General features: G+C 36.0%; 1 protein-coding gene across 1 annotated transcript in view; it reads right to left on the reverse strand.

Annotated features, from left to right (window-relative positions):
- The window catches only part of LOC120628090 (luciferin 4-monooxygenase-like), an 8,650-nt gene extending 763 nt beyond the window's left edge, over window positions 1–7,887 (reverse strand). The window contains exons 1-10 of the mRNA XM_039896305.1: window positions 7,745–7,887; window positions 6,606–6,813; window positions 5,723–5,909; window positions 5,295–5,447; window positions 4,296–4,446; window positions 3,495–3,629; window positions 2,797–2,928; window positions 2,016–2,096; window positions 1,027–1,173; window positions 315–486 (exon numbers count right to left, since the gene is read on the reverse strand). Coding sequence (XP_039752239.1) covers window positions 315–486; window positions 1,027–1,173; window positions 2,016–2,096; window positions 2,797–2,928; window positions 3,495–3,629; window positions 4,296–4,446; window positions 5,295–5,447; window positions 5,723–5,909; window positions 6,606–6,813; window positions 7,745–7,834 — 1,456 coding nt within the window. The 5' untranslated portion in view covers window positions 7,835–7,887. The remainder of the gene's footprint in view (window positions 1–314; window positions 487–1,026; window positions 1,174–2,015; window positions 2,097–2,796; window positions 2,929–3,494; window positions 3,630–4,295; window positions 4,447–5,294; window positions 5,448–5,722; window positions 5,910–6,605; window positions 6,814–7,744) is intronic.
- Window positions 7,888–13,838: the final 5,951 nt, after the last annotated feature.

The following is a 13,838-nucleotide window of genomic DNA, read 5'->3' on the forward strand; positions in this document are numbered from 1 at the left end:
GTCTATTAGTGGAAATCGAACCTACGGCCTTGGACTCAGAAAATCGTCCGACAAGCTATTAATAAATTTATAGATTAAAGCAATTTTTTGTTAAATTATATCCGTTCTTCCTTGGGATAATATTATATTCCTGTATCAACTGATTCCTAAATCACGTAAGACGATTTATTATCTTTTAGATTCACATGTCCCTTCTTATAAAACGGTAACGTATCTGGATTTTATGACCAATTCCATAATGCATTTCAACGTAATACATGCATTATGTAATGTATAACATTATATAAATAAACAAATGAATAACAATTCCTTACTTAAAACCAGATCTTTGATATCCTGTGCAGTAACTTCCTTGCAGGCTTCCTCATTCCTGACCACACACGCCGCTGCCTTTTGTCCCACTAGAGGATCGTTAATACCGACTACACAAACTTCTTTAACACCTGGATGTGTGCTTATCAGCTCCTCTACTTCTAATGGCAAGATCTGTAACAGTTATTTTGATTTTTTTATCCAGAAATCATTAGAAAATTACAAATCAAACACAGTTTGAATTCAAGAATCAATAGCGCAAGCATTTTGGGTACCATGCCCATAAGTGAACAGTTAGACGGCTTATATTTATTATAAATATTAATTTTCGTTTGTAATTATTATTTCCATCTATATGTATTATTATGTATATGAACATTTTAGAATCAATAGAAATTTATAAATTTGTTCAGACCGGATAAAACTTCTCAGTTTACCTTCAGAACCTTTCCATTTGTGTTGTTCCTGTTCTGAGAGTTAGAACCGCGAAACGTCATGTGCGGTGACACCTGTATTTTGATGAATTCAAATTCTTTCTAAAGTGTGAAATGTTTCTTGCAATTTGAGTACTTTAAACGAAAAATAATCCGTATCTTGCAGGCATTTAAGACTTTATATTGCTTTTTATTAGGCTCGGGCTGGCTAGACTGTCCTCCAGCCTAATTTGGGCAAACTTCTCTAAGATAAAAAAGAAATATTGCCAATGGTACTTACGTGAGAATTTCTGTACTTTATTAGAGTTTTGAGTCTGTCTATATAAAAGTAATTGTCATTTTCATCCCTGTAAAGTAAATCTCCGGTCTTGAAATAGCCGTCTTCAGAAAACGCCAACGCAGTTTCCTCAGGGTCATTATAGTATTCCTGAAATGTTTAATAGTCCATTAATTTTTATTGTTTCCGTTATTAAGCTTACGGAACTTTGATAGTACGTTTCAGTTAGTTTGGGTTTCAAGTCTACAAGTAATTAAATGATAAAATTGATTGTTTAAACAAGTACCTAATATAGTGGAACTTCATTTGGACAGTAATATTATTTACCAATGTCATTAGCCCGTGGTCCATGACGTTGGGACAACGGACATTATGCGCCAACTGAATATTTTACCGTTTGTGTGTTTTTCTTTTTTAGAATAAATTTAAATACAGACAATTTTTTAATTTGGTTGAAGCTTTTAATACAATAAAGATTATAATGGCCCGGTGTCATTGTTCGTGTAAATAATTTCACTTCATTGGTGCCGGGATAACATTCTTATAGTTCTCTAGAATGTGTTGATCTGCTGCTGAAATCAGAACAGTTTCTCTACTACCTAACATCTCATCTTATAGTAGATGTGTTGTTGTTGTTGTTTGGCTTTATGGTTTTGTTCGGATTATTATTATTATATAATAGACTAACCAGCTTTCGCTGAATCGTCTATATCATTTCTTGTGCTCTTTGTCTTTTTGATGTTTATCCAGTCTATTCTTAAACTGATTTAGTGATTTTGCAGTCACTACATCTTCAGGCAAGGCATTCCACATTTGTATAACTTAATTGCTGATAAAGTGCTTCGAAGGATTAGACGATGCCTGCTGAAATTCAAGTTTAAGACCATAGCCCCTTAATTAGGGGTTACTCTTTTTTGATGATTTATTATTGTAAGCAGTCGGGAGGTGGTTCTGTTCATAATATATTGAAAAAAATAATTTGGGTAACTTACCGTGAATCTAGGTCCTTTATTCCATAGTTCACCAGTTACGTAAGGTTCCTTAATTTCCACGCCAGTAGTTGGATCTACTAACTGCAATAAATTAAATTAGCTTGTTGAGTAAGTATTATTAAACAACTTTATACAAGTTGCTTATATGCATGCAGGAAAAATTTACATCTATTTTAAGATTTTCTTTAGATATGGTAATAGCATGATTATGTTCTAACAACAAGTTAAGTACGTGGGTACTACGTGTGCGATGTTATTTTGCGGTTTCCTCAGTCATCACAGCGATAATTTTATGTAGTTGGTTAATAAACTTTGTAATATTACCTACTCTTGTGGCAGGTAAATATTATTGTGAAGTTTATATAATATGTATCTTCAGTGCTTCTCGACTAAAATATGCGTAATGTAGGCAGGTGACTAAGCTTATTTATGCCGGAAGCAAGGAGAAGAACTTACGCAGTAATCTTTCTATAATACTGTTAAAAGTTTTTGGTAAGCAGTGCTTTTATGCTAGAATGAGGTGCACGCTACTGTTGTTTTGTTTAAGTCCAATATAAAATAAAATTAGGAAAATAGAATAGCGTTGATTTAAAAAGGAACAAGCTCGTTTTCGATTGCAATGTTGTGTCAAAATTTCACAGCAATTAGTCTTTCCGAGATAAAAGGTTTTTGACTAATTTGTCAAAAACCTTTTATCTCGGAAAGACTAATTGCTATATCATTTAAGTATACTTTATTTATATAGAAGACAATAGTATTGTTTAATTTGACATGTAGATACCTTTATGGCGTAAATAGGTAAAGGTCTCCCACAGCTGCCGCTGGGTCCATTTGGGATGGGACCCAAAACAGATCCTATCGTCTCAGTTTGGCCGTACGCTTCCACGGCCAATGTATCTTTACTAAGAAGCGCCTGAAAATTTACGACAATTATTTATATTAAGAGAGATGGCCCGTTGAGATGGTCCTAGAAAAATTCGTCATCATCAGTCTATTTATACGATAGAAATCAGAACATTGTTGCTCCAATGTAGGTTGGTGGGCTTTTAAGATTCCCTCATCATCATCATCTACCCATTACCGGTCTACTAAAAGGCACGGGTCTCCTCTCAAAATGAGAAGGGTTTAGGCCGTAGTCTACCACGCTGGCCAAGTGCGGATTGGTAGACTTCACACGAACTTAAGGACGTTATGGAGAACTCTCAGGCATGCAGTATTCCTCGCGATGTTTTTCTTCACTATGTAAAGCGAGTGATATTTAAATTGCTGATATAAAAAAACGCATATAACGAAAAGGCTCGATCTCGGTCTCTACGAAAGGAAAGCGGAAGCCTTACCTACTAGGCTATCACCGCTTTTTGTTCGGTGACTGTAACATCTCGGCTCGTGCTGTCCCAGCCACGCGTTGAACAACACCAGTGCCCTGACTCCAAGCTGTTCATAAAAATTCTTGACAAAAAAATTGGTAAGTAAATCTACCTTTAACTTAGCCAGCAGTGCGGGAAATATTTTGGATCCAGTGATGGTAACGCTTTTGAAGCAACTGAAGTCAACATCTTTCTTACGACTTACTAAATATGACACCAAAGTAGGTCCTATCAGACATGTTGATGGCTGCAACAAAGTAAGAATTTGAACACGTGACATATCCGTTTAGGAATACCATTAATATTATATCATATACCGCTGGATTAATATTTCTTTTTTTGTAATAATTGAACGACCAAGCAGTTGGCTGACCGTTTTGTTAGAGGAATACCGCCTTTAAACACATCAACCTTTCATAGGGCATGCAAGAAGCACGTCCTGCAACGTGACGCCCAGCATAGGAGAAAAATTATATTCTCCGATTATATCCCCTGGCAGGGAATATAATTAACGTGTCCACCTGCTAAAGCACGAGTACATGGAATAGGAAAAGTTTACTCCCGTTTATTAGTACTCATATATTATCTGGATATTATTTCCACTTGTGTGCCAGTGCTCTGAGAGTTGGTAAATCTGTGGTAGAAAAGACATTTTTATCCTTTTCCCGGGGAGATAGTAGATAGGATCAGTAGCAAAAAAATTGTTTCGAAAACCTCTAATTTTTTAAAACGTGAAATTGTTAAAGAAGTTAATTTCATGAAATTTATTTAACACTCATTTCTGCATGCAAATTCGACTAGATTAAGCCTACATATTTCTAAATTAATATACTAATTTTGGTTATTATAAATCCGACTTAAAGGACTCTTTAAACGTGATAAGAAGAAATAATGTTCTTTCTTCTAGACTCACCTTATATTTATTTATTATGTAAATAATATGTTCATAGTCATCTGGTATTGAGGACTGTACTTTCGTGTCTCCGATCAACGGACCACCCACTGACATGAAATAGTTTGATATCCAATTCACTGGAGACAAGTTTAATACTCTCTTCTTGGGCCTGAATAGACACAGAATAATAATTGTTATTAGAGATTCGGCGCGACTTCGTCGTCGTACAACTTATATTATGCCCGGTCCACACGCCTGGTGTTTGTCGCAATGACCATACATGAGCCAAACAGCGATCAGAATTTTTACATTTTCTTGGCACCGACTTACAAAATAGAATAAGTTTTTTATTGTAAATTTTTTTTTCTAAATATAATACTTATAAAAATACTTATAGGTCAACCCACAAGTTATTGCTGCCTCAAATTCTGACAACGCTGAATATACTAACGCTTTCGTCAAGCATAGGTATGCCCGGTTTGTGTTCATAGATTGTAATCGTTGTTCGGTGTTTATGACTAACACCAAGCGTGTGATCAGGGCAAAGAAACTAGCAATATTTACGCCTCGCGAGTGTACCTGTTGAGTGTATGTTCGTGTAAGCGGTTAATGCTAATATGTAATACAATAGAATTGCCTTCAGAGGGATTGAGTTCGAGCCCCGGCACGCACCTCAACTTTGTGGATTAATTTATATTGCTTATAATATTTTTTATTTATATTTATTAAATATCTTGAGGAAACCGGCATGCCTGAGAGTTCTCCATAGAGAGTCTCTAAAAGGCATGTGAAGTCTACCGATCCGCACTGGGCTAGCGTGGTGGACTATGGCCTAAACTCTTTCTGTTTCTGACAGGAAACCCGTGCTCTGTAGTTGGCCGGTAATGGGTTGTTACTCCTTCTTATAAGTCGTGCAAGTTTATGTTCATTTAGATTTAACTGTGGAAAGCCGCAAAAAGCTGTCCGACTTATCCGATGGCTTTTTACTTGGTTTAACTTCCATTTACAATAACTTACATTTTATCGTAATTGTAGAGTTTGAGAAGCCCTTTAATTTTGCCAATGAAGGGCTTGTGGTTGAACGCTACAACTTTCACTTTGCCCGTGGTACCGCTTGTGCTGACCAAGAATGCGTAAATCTTGTCAGTGTCGAAGTGCGTTACTCTGAAAAAAAAACGAGAACTCTTTTTATTAATTTTGTTGTCCTTTTTTTATTTTTATACAAGTTATTGGTGGTGATGCAGTCTTTATGGTTGTGGGCTTACCTGTTAGCAGTTATATCAAACCTACACCCTTATTGGGTTTCTACGCAATCGTGTGGGAGTTATATCAAACCTAAACCCAATATTTGTTATTTTTTGGCAAGGCTCAGGTTCCGAACCAATTAAAACATTGTAACCTTTCGTAAATATTTCATTCATTTGTTAATTGAAAATTACCTAAATTCCTCTTCTGGTTCTTCTGTGTCATATTTATCGATAAATTCTGCCATCGTACAATCTCCGTGTTCAAAAGTGACAATCTTCATATCCAGTCCAAGATCAGCTGCTACTTTGGAGTATGTCTCGAAAGATTCAACTTGACAGAATGCTATCTTAGGTTCTGTTAGCTTAAATAGTGTTCGAATTTCGTCTGAAAAATAACTTCTTTATTATTGGTCTTAATAGATAGTATTTTATATAAAATTATTATTACAATGTAGCAGTTGAAACCTTTACTTTAAGGCTAACTTTTCTATGTTATGTGCGTTTTAAGGAATTAAAATATAACTCGCTTCAATGGTAAAGGAAAAAATCGTAAGGAAACCCGCCTGAGAGTTCTCGATAAGTTTCTCAAAGTAATTAGGAGTCACTTAACAATTATTCATTGTAAAGTCAACATCTCCTGAGGATGCTCAGGTTTCGGAGCGAAACGTGCGTAGAGGGTAGGTACATTGCCGAAGATCTGTTTGGTGTGGAGTATAAGCATTGAAGAAATTATTAATTATACCATTCAGATAATCCTGCCTTTCGCGGAGTATAGAAAATTAAGCTTAATTTTCATAATATATCATTTTGAGTCCACCAATCCGCATTGAGCTAGCGTGGTGGAAACCCTTCTCATTGTAGGAGGAGACACGTGCCCTGTAGTGGGCCGGTAATATGTTGATTTGATGATTATATAAAAGCCAATATTTTAATCTACAAGTAGGTACTGTGCAATAATGCCTTCTTGTAAAAATATTTTTTGCATTTTTCGTAACGCGCTTTAGCACACTTTCACTCGGACACTTCTTTAATTACGTTTCAAAAAACAGGTTTTAGTGTATTATCTATTGTCACAACTTACCGTATTTGAAAAGCGGGTCGACTCCGACCATTGGCAGACCGTTATAAAGCGCCGCGTAAAATGGTATGTGAAGGTCCAAATGATTTTTGCCGCCCAACGCTAGCACATCTCCTGGTTTCAAGCCAAATGCCCTCATGGATCTAGCAAGATGAATTGATCGGGAAGCCACTGAGGCATATGTTTCCTCTTCACCTGTAGCTGCATCTATCTGTGAGCACAAAATATAAACTATTGCGGTTTTTGGGCTTAAAAAAGTAAGGGTAAAATAGCTTAATCAAAAAAATCTTAATCTGTAAATCATGATTAAAAAATAGAAAATAAACGAGTTCTTCTTACGTTATAAAATGGTGTATTAAATAAAAACAGATTTAGGAGGTAAGTCGCACTGTTATAGGAGATTTTCCTATATCATGTTCGGAAAATAGACATTATTTTTCTAAAATGCGGGTATAAGGTTCACTTGTCTAACCGCGAGACATAAGTTAAAGTTAAGAAAGACTAAGCAGCAAATCGCAGTTTGTTTGTATAATACAATGGTGATTTTTAATATACTAGCGAATTTATTTGCGTTTTTTTTGGCTTCTAAAAAGTTTTTATAGACTATGGTATGGTATGGTTATATCATAAAGTTAATGTGAAAGTGTTTGTTTTTTATTTACAGTCTGCCCAACCACTGCACCACTTTCACTGAAAAATCTAAGCATATTTATATATTATTTTATATATTAGAAAAAATGAGTGAAGTTACTGCCTTTGTAAAAATAGAATTTCTTTATAAACTCTGTTTGCACCTGAGTTTGCGTTATTAGGTATACAATACGATCAAATTTGCGGTAAAGTTATTTGCGTTCGGTTGCTTCCTATAACATCTACCAAAGCACTTATCATGTTATACTGTAAAGTTATTTACATTTATAAATTTATACAAAATACTGAAGAATACTATCATATTTATTTGGCTGGGAATCGATAAGTCGCACAGAAGTAATAACGCTATTTTTGATGAATGAAATGGCAACTGCAAATCTACCGTAACAGATACAGATTTGCTATTGCGGGGTTTTCTTTAGGATTTTAGAAGAACTACAATTCTGTAGAACATTATTTTTAAGTACCCCTTAAAGTAGATAGTTAATAACCTGACAAATAGTATCTTGATGCTGTCTCAACTTTTCCAGCATCAGCTGCCCCAGATGGCAATCACGCAAAGAATCACAAGCTATTCCCATTTTTATTAACTTAGCACAAGTATGTGCGAACCTGCTACGGACTCAACTTTGAATGGCACTTTATGGTAACACTAAAGCATAGATATACCGAGCTCATTATATACCTTTCCTCAGGTATAAGAGCTTGTTTAAGGAAAACACATCCAATTGTGTTTTTCAAAATGGTCTTTATTACTGGTAGGTAATAAGTATCAATGTAATTTGTAGCATATAATTTGCTAGTCTTGGCAGATGATTATTTGGTTTTCATAATATGTCTCTGCGGAAGGAAATACCTAATGTTATTATTACGAGTAAGTACGTTCTATTGATCTTCACAACTGATCTGTATATAGGCTAAGAAAAACCCCTAAAACGGAAATAAATGGTTCGTAGGGATGACTAAGTGGAAATATTGCGGTTAGTTAAGCAGATAATTCGATATTCTGCAATGCCGTTCTGGTTTAGTTGAGGCTTGTATATCATCACCAACGATGTACCTACACCTACAATGTATCAAACATTTTTTTAATAATATTCGTTGCATTGTAAGTGTGCATTATATAGAATTTTATAAAATCAGTGCATCCGCCGCGTCGCATCGCCCGATCTTGTTAGTTTCCCTAATCCTAAGGTGCCTAGCAGAGATCGCTGCTTAGCGATAAGGCCGCCTTTTGTATCCTACTACGTACTTTAAGTGTCAGTTCTTTTTTTTGTTTTTCTGAACTTGATGTGGTGTTCAAATAAAGAGTCAATAAATAAATGAAAATAACCTTTCGGAAAGACTGAGTTCGATCCCTAAATTCTACACGCAGCTTTTTGCGTTATGTGCGTTTTTAATTTAAAACATTACTTACTATAACGGTGAATAAAAACATAGTGAGAAAACCTGCATGCCTGAGATTTTTCATGACAAGCCTACCAATCCGCTCTTGGCCAGCGAGGTGGACTACGGCCAAGAACGGCAGGGAACACCCGTGCCCTTACAATGGTCCGGTAATGCGTTGGTATGATGATAATGATGACCTTTAAGACAGATTTTTAAATTCCGTCTATTGGTTCCAGAGATTAACTCGCTTAAACAAAAACAAAATGTCTGTGTGTCTTCCTGTCTGTTAATGCCATCTTCCGAAAATCTGGCATTTGGTTTGGCTTACGTTCTAGAGACGGGCCGCTGAAAACTTTCTAATTTTTTTTAGTGTCTGATCTGAGTGTTCTAGTACGATGCCATTGTGTATGTTTTAATATAACTGACATACCTCTAAAGGGCTAACTCGCTACGACCTTAGACTGCATCGTCATATCAGGTGAGATTTGAGTCGAGGGCTAACTGGTAGTGAAATAAAAAGAATCTTACGGGAGACGAAATCGCGGGCATCCACTCGTAACTTATTTATACTCAATGAGAATTGATGCCCAAAATTGAAACGTAAGGGATACAAAATAAGCCTATAAATGTACTTGGCCAATTCAAGCACGCACAACTTCTCACGCCAAACGTACGAGTATTTACCGTTTGCTTTTTGCCGCGTCTAAAAACCCGGTTACGTTTTTATTAACATGTGAAACCTCTAAAAGTTCTATGCTGCAATATACAAAGCAATTCGGTAAACCCTTCTTCGAAATTTTCCTTGAGTCTTCGTTCGTTTGTAGAATAGGTATAGGTGTATCGCAAAATCTCTTTAGATCCCACGAGTGGAATGCCACATTAACAAAATTAAAAAGTGTAATTTTAACATTTGAATTTTCAAAAACTCCTTATATATTTAAGACTAGACTTCAAGTAGGTACACCCAGCTTCCAGCCCAGGGTGTGACAAGTAAGATTTTTTAAGATCAGATCGTTCGCCTTTAATATTTTTGAGGGCCCTCTATAATCGACACTGAAGACAAAACCATATTTTTTTTATTTTTGTCTGTCTGTCTGTCTGTCTGTCTGTCTGTCTCTTGACTATAATACATTTTTCAATTTGAGCTTATTTTTGACCTACAATTGGAGGAAATATACAATCATACTTAAATTACGTTAACACAACCTGCCATTGTTCCTCCACCTGCCAATATTTTAATGGAGATCTCCATTTATAACAATCAATCTAAGCGTAATTGCCAGATCGCTCAAGGCGCAATATGCAGGTTCAACTCTTGCTTCCCTGTAATTTTGATACTGATATTCAAAACAATAAGAATATTTTTAAATACCGTATATTTATTAACTGTTACAGTGATTAAAAAAAAATGTTAAATGCTCCTTTTCGACCGCTATTCTTTCCTGCTATTTTGATATATATCCAAAACATTATGTGAACCTTTTACTTATAAATCTTATAAATGTATTTTAAAATGCCACATATTTATTCACTGTCACAGTGGTTTAAAACAATGAATGAATTAATGAATCGATTAATGAATGTACTTTTATTGCACACCACCAAAAGTACATAGAACAGAAGTAAGTAAGTATAACAAAACAACGTATATAATTTGGCGGCCTTATCGCTACATAGCGATTTCTTCCAGACAACCGCGAATGGCGAAGATAAAAAACAGTTACAGAAAATAGTTAGGTGGTGCATATATACTTGTATATCCATAAAATATGCCCCGTCTCAACCGCGTGTATTTTGAGTGACGTACTCGTACCTTGAAGATAACACTCACGCATTAATTGAAAGTACTCATATTATACTTGTACGTAGTCGGGATAACGGAAGACGGACATTCCAGATTTAATTTTATACTTTGCGTGTTAGAAACCTTGTGTTAGAAGCTTCATACTTGTACCATGGGATGTTAACGACGTAAGATCCGTTCAATGCCTTATAGGTCTATAGTAAAATGTGGAAGCGGAACTAGATCAAATAATTCTGGAAGTGCCGCATCATGCAACCTTGCGAGGATTTGAAGTTTTACTGTACTAATTTACCTTTTGATTATTACTGCATTATAACACTGCAATCGTCATTTTAATTTTTATACTGCAATGTAATGTTATGATTCGTGCGTCATTGAATTCAAGAAATAATACCTGCTTCCTACAATTATTGTGATATTGTGGTTGTTGCCAGAAGATGATTTATTTGTTGTGAACTTATGTGACGACTTTTCTGGTGCAGTGTAGTTTTTTTTAATAGTACTTCGAATTGATAATTGATGGACTAAGCAGGCGGCCCCATCGGGTGAGCCCGGTAAGTGGAAAATCATCGCTTATAAACATAGGATCACTTCGCAGGGTATGCAAGGAAAACATCCTGCAACCTGCCGCCCTGTGGACATTAACCTGAGCCGTAGCTGTTAAGCCTCATGAGCTTTAATAATACCGGTACCCCGCCCGCCCGACTGGCAGGGTGATTACGTATCTCGCGACAGGTTTGAGACAGGCGTTAATCTTGCAATCATTGCTGTCAAACTTTTGTTTATTTATTGTATGGAATAGTGACGTTTGACAGCAGTGATTGCAAGATTTACGCCTGTCGCGAGATACGTAATAACCCCGCGGAACACAGCATTGCAACAATGCTGCTTTGCGGCAGAAATAAGCATAATCGTATTTCCTCGGATGAGCTCTGTCACAAAAAGCTCCAGTACATTGCATTGGCTAGCTTTTCAACCAATCATCTTACGCCATAGTGGATGCAGGTCGAACAGCTCGGCTTAGCCTTAGTTTTAAGGCTCTTCTTCACGCTGGCCCACATATTACATCAATAGCCTATAATAGTCCACTGATGGACTAAAGGCCTCTCCCAACGAGAGAGCTTACCCATACTCACCACGCTGGGCAGGCTTGGTTATCGCAGTAGATTGTAGTAGTAGCAAAGGAGAAGATGGTGCCCGTGCAAATTCAAGTGCTCTGTTAAAAAGGGTGTGACATCTGTATTCTGATCTATTATCTATTACCATACGGAACTTATATGCATGTATTAGAGACGGCCGATTGGTGCAGTGGGCAGCGACCCTGCTTTCTGAGTCCAAGGCCGTGGGTTCGATTCCCACAACCGGAACAATGTTCGCGTGATGAACATGAATGTTTTTTAGTGTCTGGGTGTTTATTTGAATATAATAAGTATTTATTAAAAAAACATATTCATCCGTTATCTTAGTACCCATAGCATAAACTACGCTTACTTTGGGGCTAGATGGTGATGTGTATTGTCGTAGTAGGTATATTTCTATTTATATTTACTATCGTTTGTTAGAGTTTCCTAAAACTACCCGTTGAAAACTTTGGTTTTCCTAGGACAAAAGTAGCCTATGTTACTCTCTAACCTTTCAAATAACTCTAGACCAATCAAGTTAATTGGTTGCTTAGTAAGGGCGCCCAGAAAGGACAGACAAACAAACACACTTTCGCATTTTTTATATTAGTTAGGATATGTCATAAAAGTGGCTTGACGACGTGATGGGCCCCATAACTTGCCTGACATCGGGCTAGTGCGAGTTTGTACACAAATCAATAAAACGAATTTACCGAAATTTAGCAATAAGATAGCTGGCTGGTAAGGCACCCGAGACAAATAAACTTTGTTACCCACGAGTATGTACGACATAATAAGACTAAACCGATTAACCAAAATGTTGCATAGAGATTGCCTGCACCTGGAGATACCAGTAGATATAATATACGCTTTAGTTGGGGAAAAATAAACTGTTTCTACGGGATTTTTAAAAAACCGAATTAAACGTGGATGAATTCACAGGTGACACTCTTCTACAATAATAACAAACAGCATTATATTTGCAAGCCAGTTCGAGATTACATACAACATTTGATAAATTCAATAATTACTTCTCGAAATTATTGAACAACAACGATCAACAATATTTATTCCTTGCTTGTAAATTTTTGGCAATTTCGATTTATCTCGAAGAAGGTTGTCAGTATAATGCTCAAATTTTCAAACATGTTTGAGAAAACTGTTTTGTTGGCCTTCGCTAAGTGAGCTGACGTAATCCTTGCATTTCGTGATATCATATTTGTACCTGACATTTTTGACTACTTACAAGCTTTCTAAATAATTGCAAGTCATGGCATATTATGACAAGCAGTAAATAGAATTTTTAAGATTTGTTTTTTTTTTATCGTGAGTTTATAACTACTTAAATTAATTTATGATTGCGTTACGTACCACGTTTTTCCTTATGAACTCTGAGAGGAGAGTATAGGTAATGAGTTCTTGTTTTTTCAATGGCATAGTAGGTAAAAGAAGCTTTAAAACTGCACTTGGAATGGTTATAAACATGTTATTAATTATATAATTTATTTTATTCCATTATATTTGTAATAAAAAAAAGTATCTAGTTGTTACTAATGAACAATGAGTAGAATTTTATTTATCTGTTCTTTAGCTACAAACTTTCATCCCCTATTCTATAAATCTTTTGCTGTTGTATTTCGTAAAGTAAGTTACATCTAAATAAATAAATAAATAAATATACTACGACAATACACACATCGCCATCTAGCCCCAAAGTAAGAGTAGCTTGTGTGATGGGTACTGAGATAGCTGATAATTATTTTTTTATGAATATAATACACATAAATACTTATAATATACAGATAAACACCCAGACACTGAAAAACATTCATGTTCATCACACAAACACTCTCCAGTTGTGGGAATCGAACCCACAGCCTTGGACTCAGAAAGCAGGGTCGCTGCCCACTGCGCCACTCGGCCGTCAAATCTAAACACAACTAGTGAGGTACGTTTGATTAGATTTTTTCAGAAATGTAATTATAAAGTCAGATTTTCACTCGATATTAGGTTGGTTATGATTTAGCATGTAAGGGTAGATTCGTTACAACGACTAAGGGAATATAACGGAGAAAAGGCAGAAGCGTCCTCTGTGCCACTTCTACCATCTACTGCCCGTCTGCCCAGCGTGGTGATTATGGGCAAACCTTCCCGTTGGGCTTTTAAGTTCAACAGTGGACTGTTATAGACTTTGATGAAGATAAATTAATAATGTTCATTGCATATCAGGGAATTCCGCAAAGTAGCGCAGGTTTCTGTCCAATATTTAAG

Source organism: Pararge aegeria, chromosome 12 (genome assembly GCF_905163445.1).
Source record: "Pararge aegeria chromosome 12, ilParAegt1.1, whole genome shotgun sequence".
NCBI classification, from domain to species: domain Eukaryota; kingdom Metazoa; phylum Arthropoda; class Insecta; order Lepidoptera; family Nymphalidae; genus Pararge; species Pararge aegeria.